Source organism: Procambarus clarkii, chromosome 22, assembly GCF_040958095.1.
Source record: "Procambarus clarkii isolate CNS0578487 chromosome 22, FALCON_Pclarkii_2.0, whole genome shotgun sequence".
NCBI classification, from domain to species: domain Eukaryota; kingdom Metazoa; phylum Arthropoda; class Malacostraca; order Decapoda; family Cambaridae; genus Procambarus; species Procambarus clarkii.
The window spans coordinates 45,323,900-45,335,034 of NC_091171.1; the positions used below are offsets into that span (position 1 = coordinate 45,323,900).

The 11,135-nt window shown below is 45.6% G+C and overlaps 1 protein-coding gene across 1 annotated transcript in view; it reads left to right on the top strand.

The window, feature by feature from the left end:
* The first annotated feature begins 879 nt into the window (after positions 1–879).
* Positions 880–11,135, top strand: part of LOC123761594 (metabotropic glutamate receptor 8-like) — a 260,562-nt gene continuing 250,306 nt past the window's right edge. Inside the window, exon 1 of the mRNA XM_069328943.1 lies at positions 880–2,392. Within this exon, the coding sequence (XP_069185044.1) occupies positions 1,619–2,392 (774 nt within the window). The 5' untranslated portion in view covers positions 880–1,618. The remainder of the gene's footprint in view (positions 2,393–11,135) is intronic.

Sequence of the window (11,135 nt, forward strand, 5' to 3'; positions counted from 1 at the left end):
GGTGGCGGCGCAGATGTGTGGTAGTGGCGGCGCAGATGTGTGGTGGTGGTGGCGGCGCAGATGTGTGGTAGTGGCGGCGCAGATGTGTGGTAGTGGCGGCGCAGATGTGTGGTGGTGATGGCGCAGATGTGTGGTGGTGGCGGCGCAGATGTGTGGTGGCGGCGGCGCAGATGTGTGGTGGTGGTGGCGCAAATGTGTGGTGGTGGTGGTGGCGCAGATGTGTGGTGGTGGTGGCGCAGATGTGTGGTGGTGGTGGCGCAGATGTGTGGTGGTGGCGGCGCAGAGGTTTGGTGGCGGCGCAGATGTGTGGTGGTGGTGGCGCAGATGTGTGGCGGTGGTGGCGCAGATGTGTGGTTGCGGCGCAGATGTGTGGTGGTGGTGGCGCAGATGTGTGTTGATGGCGGCGCAGATGTTTGGTGGCGGCGCAGATGTGTGGCGGTGGTGGCGCAGATGTGTAGTGGCGGCGCAGGCCCGCGGGTAGGGGGGGGGTGGCGGGGGGCGGGGGGGCGTGCAGCTGTGTGGCGGGGGTCGACCCAGCTGCTCATGCCATTACCGCGGCCGCCACCACCGCCGCCGCTCCTGCCGCTCTGCCACCCTGCCGCCGCCGCCGCCGCTGCCTCGCCCGCTCCGTGCCTCCTCCCCTCCGTGACCTCGCCGTGACCTCTGGCGGCACTGACCACCACGTAGTGACCCCGGCCAGTGAGGTGTGAGGTCACCTCCCTCTCCCCTCATGTTCCCTCACTCTCACTCCCCCTCGCCACGTCTCCTCACTTGTTGGGAGAGTGTGAGAAGTGAGTGAGAGATTAGGGGGTAGGCGGAGCCCCAGCCCCCTCCCCTACGGACCATTCTGGGCCACTCTGGGCCACTCTGGACCAGAGTTCGCAGGACCGCCCCCCCCCCCCCCCTTTTTGGTGTAAGGGGAAAAAGCAAGACCTAAGAGGATCAAGCAACACGCTTTTTTGTGTTTCAGTGTTTTGTGTTCGTTGGTGTCAGTGTGTTCTGGTAGCGAGAGACCTCGGTGTACTGTATGGTGTTAGCGAGAGACCTCCGTGTACTGTATGGTGTTAGCGAGAGACCTCCGTGTATTGTGAGGTGTTAGCGAGAGACCTCCGTGTACTGTATGGTGTTAGCGAGAGACCTCCGTGTACTGTATGGTGTTAGCGAGAGACCTCCGTGTATTGTGAGGTGTTAGCGAGAGACCTCCGTGTACTGTATGGTGTTAGCGAGAGACCTCCGTGTACTGTATGGTGTTAGCGAGAGACCTCCGTGTACTGTATGGTGTTAGCGAGAGACCTCCGTGTACTGTATGGTGTTAGCGAGAGACCTTTAAGTACTGTATGGTATTAGCGAGAGACCTCGGTACATTGTGCGTTGCTAGCGAGAGACCTCGGTGTATTGTGAGGTGTTAGCGAGAGCCCTCGGTAAACTGTGTTGCTAGCGAGAGAGCTCGCAAGACGGGCGGGCGGCAGGGACGGTGTGGGACTCGCTAGTGATGTAGCGAGTTACAGGAGACAACAGCGAGAGCGTGAGGCTACAGGGACGCCATGAGCACCACAGGGACAACACCCGTGTCCCAGGGGCGCCCTCGCCTGCCCTGGTAGCTGCTGCAGCGCCCTCCATGGCCCTCAGGGCCCGCAGGGAAGCCCCTGGGGGACCCGCGTCCTCCCTCAGGGGGCTAAGCCGCCAAAAGGGCCACGTTGATATGCTTCGGACTGTGACCTATCCGGCTGCGTCCCCTGTGACCTATCCGGCCCGGGACACTGGCCGGACCACAGGTGGCCGGGGACGCAGACCTCCCCCAGAGGGCCGGGGGCGCAGACCTTCCCCAGGGGGCGTCGCAGAAGAGGGGAAAAGGACCCCTTATTACATCCGGCGCCGTCGGGGTCCTTATTTACTGTTGCCTGTTACAGCCGGCTGCCTGGGCCGCCTCCTGGTGGCCAGGAGACGACGTGGCCTCCTGGAGGCAGAACACAGCGACCTCCTGAAGGAAGGACACAGCGGCCTGCTGAAGGCAGACCACAAGAACCTCCTGAAAGCAGGACGCCGCCGCAGAAGCCTGCTGCTCCTGCTACTGCTGCTCCTGCTGGAGGCGACGCCCCTGACCCACGCCGGCAAGGCAGACAAGGTCAAGATGGTTGACATCCCCGGCGACGTCATATTCGGCGGCATGTTCCCCATGCACGAGCGCGGCGTCAACGAGCCCTGCGGCTCCATCAAGGAGGAGAAGGGTATCCAGCGCATGGAGGCCATGCTCTACGCCCTCGACAAGATCAACCAGGACCCCGTCCTACTGCCCAACATCACCCTCGGGGCTCTCATCCTCGACACCTGCTCCTCTGATACCTACGCCCTCGAGCAGTCTATGGAGTTCTTCAAGTCGTCTATCAATCAGGTGAGAGAGGAGCGGGGATTGACGATTGATTGAGATTGACGTCTCCCATCTACTCCTCGGAAGGGGGGTAGTCGGGGGACATCAATCTCTATATTAGTTGATGGTGGTGTTTGGCAGAAATATTTTCATTTTCACTATTTCTATTCAGCATTTATAGTGGCGCTATCTATCCACCGGGCAGCTGTAGCTGTCCATCTTCTCTCTCTCTCTCTCTCTCTCTCTCTCTCTCTCTCTCTCTCTCTCTCTCTCTCTCTCTCTCTCTCTCTCTCTTCATCAGGTCGGCTCTTGTTATCTAGCTAGTCGGTCGTCTCTCATCCACTATCCACCAGGCTGGATGCGAAGGTCGTACCAGACCTGCGTGGATTACACTTAGAAGGAGACGTTGAGGGAACTGAACTTCACCACTCGCAATGACAAAATGAAATCAAGAAGACACATGTTAGCGACATATAAGATCCTCAGGCGAGGTCAGTAAGGTTGATATTAAGATAACAGAACCAAAGGTCGCGGGTGACTGAATTACACAACCCACAGCTCAAAATAAGATAGGCGGGGCTCAAGAGATAGTGCTGTCACCTCCCATCTGTCTCCTCCCATCTGTCTAAATCTACCATCATCTTTTGTCCGGTCGTGATGGTCGAGTGGTAAAGGTCTCCTGTACACCAGCTGCACGGTGCTCCTGCAGTATGGGTTCGAGTCACTTCTGGGGTGTGGAGTTTTCAGTTTTATATATATATATATATATATATATATATATATATATATATATATATATATATATATATATATATATATATATATATATATATATATATATAAAAGTTTGTGAGGGTACCACCTCTGGTGCCAATGTGGGGACCCATAGCCTCGGAGAAGAAAATAAAAAGTATTCAGAGGAGACCTTGTGGTCTCTCACTGAACACTAATATTATCTTCTCCTACCACCCCCATTCTTTTGTATGTACATATATATATTTACTTTATTTGAACTTTGTTACAAAAAAGGAGTTACATATGGGTTACAAAGATGGTTGTCATAGGTTGTCGAGTTCCTCCAGCTCCTCAGATGGCGGGCAGGAACCCTGGATGCAGTGCGCATTTCCCCTCTGTATCGCCACACTGAGGCGCTGGAAAAGAAAGCTTGCAGCTCTCGGGTCCCTTGTTGTTTCAATGAGCCTAGAACCCAGTTCCTTCAAAAAACTGGTAGCACTTTTACCCCAGGCGCCGAGCGTCTCAGAAGCAATGGGGACAAAATTGTAGTGGTGATCCAGTTCTCTATACTTACGGGATTTGGCTGCTTCCCTGTGGGTGGCAGCGCCACCTGGTTGTGCAACACTGAGGTTAATGTAGGTGTTAGCCAGGGTTGATACGCACGTGTAGTCCCATACCAACTGCTTGCCATTCTTCCAGGGGTTCACTGTGATACCATCCGGGCGACCAATAAGAGCATCAGAGTTACGGGGCGTTAGGTAACGGGGCTCTCTTTCAGCTGGGCATCCAGCTGTAGTGAGGCTCCTCTTGATGATGTCGTTAACTTCACTGTGCCTCGAGTGCCATCCCCCTGTGCTTTGGCAGAGTAGGCCATGGTGACCGTACCTGTCAGCCACCACCTCGCCGCAAATACACCTATATCTGGTGTGGATTGGGGCAGCAAGGCGGAGGGCCACAGCAATTCGGAGGGCGTGTGGTGTGAGACGCGTGCCAGTTGCCGACATTGGGGTTGCTAACAGGAAATCCCCTGCATGTGGTGCTGCTACTGCTGAGGGCGAGCAATGTCGTGTTGTGTTGTTGCAGCACCCAGGCACTCTGCAGCAACTTGGTCTACAATGGGACCATCCCAGCTGGATTGCTTGTGGGATTTTGGGGATGGTGGTTGAGGTGATTGGCCTGCACGAGAGGCCCACTCTGTGGCACAGCGTGTTGCCTAATAAGCCAAGTTTTCAAGAATTAATTGTTTTTCGAGTACCTAACCTACCTAACCTAACCTAACCTAACTTTTTTGGCTACCTAACCTAACCTAACCTATAAAGATAGGTTAGGTTAGGTTAGGTAGGGTTGGTTAGGTTCGGTCATATATCTACGTTAATTTTAACTCCAATAAAAAAATTGACCTCATACATAATGAAATGGGTAGCTTTATCATTTCATAAGAAAACAAATAGAGAAAATATATTAATTCAGAAAAACTTGGCTTATTAGGCAAATTTGGCCTTGCATAGTAGGCTGAGAAGTGCGTTCTGGCTACTAGATGCGACATATATATATATATATATATATATATATATATATATATATATATATATATATATATATATATATATATATATAATATTTATATATATATATATATATATAATATTTATATATATATAATATATATTATATATATATATTATATATAATATATATATATATATATATATATATATATATATATATATATATATAATATATATTATATATATATATTATATATATATATATATATATATATATATATATATATATTTATATATATATATATATACATATATATCATACATATATGTGGGAGTTTACTATATAAACAGTTTAAACAGCACAAACAACAGGGCTCCATCAAGGAACATATAATCTCTTCCCACAACCAGACCATCACCAGAGAAATCTTAACAAGCAACACAGAAATCGTCAATATATACAGCGATAGCAGGAGACTCGACATCAGCGAGGCACTACACATCAAAAATTCAACATCAGCAATGAACATCCAATTAACGCACAACTATATTCTACCCACTTCTAGACCCCGAACCGTCATAAAAGCAGCAAGAGGAAGTATGGGCCAATAGGCCTTCTACAGTTACTTCCATTCTTATGTTTTCATACCCAGTTTCTACCCATTGTTTCGCGTTCTGGCATATGCTGTCACCTCTCCCAAAACCTTTGTGCCATATCACCTCACCCAAAACGAATAAAAGTATGATGTATTTTATGTGTAAACTAAGTCTTTGAAAATGTAATAAGCATTACGAAACGCGTTCAGGCGTCACAACAGAAATTAAGAATGAATTTTGGAGAATTAATTTATCAATTACCCTCGACAGTTAAGAAGAACGTAAGAAATATTGAGAAGATTCGTGTTAGAAATATTAATCTTACCCTTTCGGTCATATTCAACAACAAATTATATATATATATATATATATATATATATATATATATATATATATATATATATATATATATATATATATATATATATATATATATAAAATTTATATATATATAAAAGTAAGATTAATAATTCTAACACGAATTTTCTCAATATTTCTTATGGTTCTTTTCACTGTTGATGGTAATTGAAAAAATCAATTCTCCAAAATTCATTTTTATTTCTAGTCTGACGCGACACTTGAACGCGTTTCGTAATAACTTATTACATTTTCAAAGACTTTAGTTTACACACACACAACTATATCCGGCAAACACTAAACAGAGTTTAAACAGCTTTGGTTTTATACCTGCATTTGGGTGAGGTGATATTTTCAACAGTTTTGGATGAGGTGAAAACAAACTTTCAACACAAGACAGAACACGAAACAATGGGTATAATATTTTGTAAGTTAAAGGGAAGAATGGAAGTAACTGCAAAGGGCCAATTGGCCCATATTTCTTGATGCTTCTGTATTGATGCGGAGTCTTGAAGTGGATAGAATTCTACCCACTTCAAGACTCCGCAAGACTTTAACTTACAAAATATTATACCCATTGTTTCGTGTTCTGTCTTGTGTTGAAAGTTTGTTTTCACCTCATCTAAAACTGTTGAAAATATCACCTCACCCAAATGCAGGTATAAAACCAAAGCTGTTTAAACTCTGTTTAGTGTTTGCAGGATATAGTTGTGTGTGTGTAAACTAAAGTCTTTGAAAATGTAATAAGTTATTACGAAACGCGTTCAAGTGTCGCGTCAGACTAGAAATAAAAATGAATTTTGGAGAATTGATTTTTTCAATTACCATCAACAGTGAAAAGAACCATAAGAAATATTGAGAAAATTCGTGTTAGAATTATTAATCTTACTTTTTCGGTCATATTTAATAATATGTGTCTACAGGAAAGACTGCTATCAAAATATACTAATATATATATATATATATATATATATATATTATATATATATATATATATATATATATATATATAATTAACAAAATTATATTGTCAATAGTTATAGTCAACGCCAGCATGATTTCCAAGTGATGAGGTTGGTGGTGTGGTGGAGACTCTGGTGGTGGTGGTGTGGTGGAGACCCTGGTGGTGTGGTGGAGACCCTGGTGGTGGTGGTGGTGTGGTGGAGACCCTGGTGGTGTGGTGGAGACCCTGGTGGTGGTGGTGTGGTGGAGACCCTGATGGTGGTGGTGTGGTGGAGACCCTGGTGGTGGTGTGGTGGAGACCCTGGTGGTGGTGGTGTGGTGGAGACCCTGGTGGTGGTGGTGGTGTGGTGGAGACCCTGGTGGTGGTGTGGTGGTGACCCTGGTGGTGGTGGTGGTGTGGTGGAGACCCTGGTGGTGGTGTGGTGGTGACCCTGGTGGTGGTGGTGGTGTGGTGGAGACCCTGGTGGTGGTGTGGTGGAGACCCTGGTGGTGGTGGTGGTGTGGTGGAGACCCTGGTGGTGGTGGTGGTGTGGTGGAGACCCTGGTGGTGGTGGTGGTGTGGTGGAGACCCTGGTGGTGGTGTGGTGGAGACCCTGGTGGTGGTGTGGTGGAGACCCTGGTGGTGTGGTGGAGACCCTGGTGGTGGTGTGGTGGAGACCCTGGTGGTGGTGGTGGTGTGGTGGAGACCCTGGTGGTGGTGGTGGTGTGGTGGAGACCCTGGTGGTGGTGGTGGTGTGGTGGAGACCCTGGTGGTGGTGGTGTGAAAGTGAAGCATCATCATCATCAGTGGCTGGATCACATTCCTGAGGCTAAACCTGTCATGCTCACCGTAACTCCTGGACCATTAACATGATGTTCTCCCATAACATCCGGACCCTCATCTCCTCCCCCCCCTCTCCCCCCCCCCCCACCCACCCTCCATTAGGTGCAATTGTGGCGGTTAATTGAACCGTTTAATGTACATGTAACCGCGTCATCACTCTAACACAGTGTTGGAAGAGCTTGTCCAAATCTTGAGCACATCTTGCGAGGAAATGGTCTTTTGCGGTACCTCCGCTCTAAGCTCCGGACCGTCGTCAATGATAAAGTCTTCTGGGATGTTGCTGTCCCGATGGGCCAGACGATTTCGAAATTCCTGCGTCACGCCTCGCTTGGTCGGATAGATTGTCTTGGACTTTGGTGACAAGTTTCCAGTACCTTCCCTGCTTGGGTTCGTTTGGTGTCTCTGGTTCTCTGGGGGCGCTTCTTGTAGACATTCTGGGGGATAGTGCCATCGGCTGAAGGCTTAACTCTAATTCGAGTGGTGGAATGTCACTCGGGCGGATCCGTGTGACACTGCCTCCTACACTGTGTTTTGGGCTAAATCTGCGTTCTCAAACTTCCAGTAGGATTTTAGGAGATATTTCCTTTGATCAAGGCATAGTCTGGTTGGTATTATTAATTCCAGTGAGTTAAATCTGAAAAGTAAGAAAGATATCAACTAAGCTATCAGCTGTTGAAGTGTGTATACATTGTTTTGGGACACTATATATATATATATATATATATATATATATATATATATATATATATATATATATATATATATATATATATATATATATATATGAAGGCCTCCTTCATAGCAGCTGAAGGAGGCATTCGAGCAAAATTCTGTGTTAAGTTTCACTTACGAGATGGAGAGTGATGGGAAGCTGCCCTTTCTAGATGTAACAGTCACGGAAAGGAACGGAGGCTTCCACACTGCAGTCTACACTAAGGAAACGAACATAGGAATGTGCCTCAATGCCAACAGTGACTGCCCAGACAGGTACAAGAGGAGTGTTGTCAATGCTTACGTCGACCGAGCTCTCACTCACAGCTATGGTTGGAAGCAGGATGACGAAGAACTCTGTAGGGTAAGGCAGGTCCTAGTCAACAATGGCTTCTCTAACGGTTATGTTGAAGACGTCATAAAAAGAAAGGTGACACGCCATGCAACCTCTGAAGAGTCAACTAACACAACACCTGTACCCCCTATTAGACTGTTTTACAAGAACTTCTTTTCGACGGCTCATAAAACGGAGGAAAGGTCCCTGAAAGATATTATTAATAGAAACGTTATCCCCACAGACACCAATCAGAAGATACAATTGACGATTTACTACAAAAACAAGAAAACGGCCAACCTACTCATGAAGAACTCTCCAGACACCAAGCAGAACGCCTTGAAGGAAACCAACGTCGTCTATGCCATCACATGCCCACTTGAGGACTGTCAGCCTCAAAGATCTCAGTATATAGGCAAGACAACAACGTCTCTTTCCAGGCGATTAACAATACACAAACAACAGGGCTCCATCAAGGAACATATAATCTCTCACAACCAGACCATCACTAGAGAAATCTTAACAAGCAACACAAAAATTATTGATAGATACAGCGATAGCAGGCGGCTCGACATCAACGAGGCACTACACATCAAAAAGTCAACATCAGCAATGAACAGCCAATTAATGCACAACTCTATTCTACCCACTTCAAGACCCCGAACCAACATAGAAGCAGCAAGAGAAAGTATGGGCCAATAGGCCTTCTGCAGTTACTTCCATTCTTATGTTCTCATGCCCATTGTTTCGTGTTCTGTCATAGCTTTGTCACCTCACCCAAAACTTTTGTGCCATATCACCTCACCCAAAATGAGTATAAGTATGATGTATTTTATGTGCAAACTAAGTCTTTGAAAATGTAATAAGCTTACGAAACGCGTTCAGACGTCAGAACAAAAATAAAAATGTAAAGAATGAATTTTGGAGAGTTAATTTTTCAATTACCCTCAACAGTGAAGAAAAACGTAAGAAATATTGAGAAGATTTGCGTTAGAATTATTAATATTACCCTCTCAGTCATATTCAACAACATATATATAATATGTGTGTGTGCCCCAATCCACACCAAATAAAGGTGTATTTGCGACGAGATGGTGGCTGACAGGTACGGCCACCATGGACTACTGTGCCAAAGCACAGGATGGATGGTACAACTGGATGCCCAGCTGAAAGAGAGCCCCGTTACCTAACGCCCCATAACGCTGATGCTCTTATTGGTCCCCCACATGGTATCACAGTGAACCCCTGGAAGAATGGCAAGCAGTTGGTATGGGACTACACGTGCGTATCAACCCTGGCTAACACCTACATTAACCTCAGTGTTGCACAACCAGGTGGCGCTGCTACCCACAGGGAAGCAGCCAAATCCCGTAAGTACAGAGAACGGGATCACAGCTACAATTTTGTCCCCATTGTTTCTGAGACACTCGGCGCCTGGGGTAAGAGTGTCACCAGTTTTTTGAAGGAACTGGGTTCTAGGCTAATTGAAACAACAAGAGACCCTAGAGCTGCCAGCTTCTTTTTCCAGCGCCTCAGTGTGGCGATACAGAGGGAAAATGCACACTGCATTCAGGGTTCCTGCCCGCCATCTGAGGAGCTGGAGGAACTCCACAACATATGATAATCATCTTTGTACCATATATGTAACTCCTTTTTTGTAACAAAGTTTAAATAAAACAAATATACATGTATATATTCAAAAATAATTGGGATGGTAGGAGAAAATATTAAAGTGTTCAGTGAGAATCCACAAGATTTTTTTCTGAATACTCTTTATTTTCTTCTCCGAGGCTATGGGTCCTTACACTTGCACCAGAGGTGGTACCCTCACAACTTATATATATATATATATATATATATATATATATATATATATATATATATATATATATATATATATATATATATATATATATATATAAACAGGTCTCTTGCATGTTAAACAAAATTGTTTCAGGTGGATTTTCATTCTTGAAGTAAGACCTAAAGACAAGAAATTGGCTTAATTGTAAAGCGAGAAGATATGCAAGAGGCAGAGACTCACATTTGAATAAGATTACCATCTTAAGAGATTCCAGCTCTAAATCTTCCAGAGGTTTACAGAGTCGGAAATTTACGTGTAAATATTGTCATTTACAAATGCTGCGAAACATCCCCCAGATTGTGTTGAGTAGAGTTTGTAAATAGACTGTATATGTTGTATTAGTGTGTATATATGTTCCAGTCCATTCTCTCGAGCTGTCACAACGTCACACAATAGAGGTACTAAACTGTCCGAACCTAACTTAACCTAACCGAAGACTCACATATAGAAAACGCATCAGCCCGTCAATTTAGCGAGCCGCTATCGCTTATAACACATCATATTTTGACGTTGGGGGATTTGTACGGCAAAATACGGTGAGGATAGATTCTGTCCTCATCTTCAACCTGTCCTCTTCTCCCAGAGGACAGGTTAAATGTATAGAATGATTGTATTGAATGTATTGAATGTATAGAATGTATGTATGCTGGTTAGCACTATATGTATAAATGTATGACCACATCTGTGGTAGGAAACCAAGTACTAGCTATAACTTATTGATGAGAGACCATCAACCCAAGTTAAGAGTTGAACCCTCCAACATTGCGCAAGGTACAAGTTAGAGAACAGACTCTCTCTATGACTTGTTAGAGAGCAGAGCTCTATACCTCATCTGCTTTGCTCTCTAGACAACTCTTCAGCTCTCTAGAAAACTC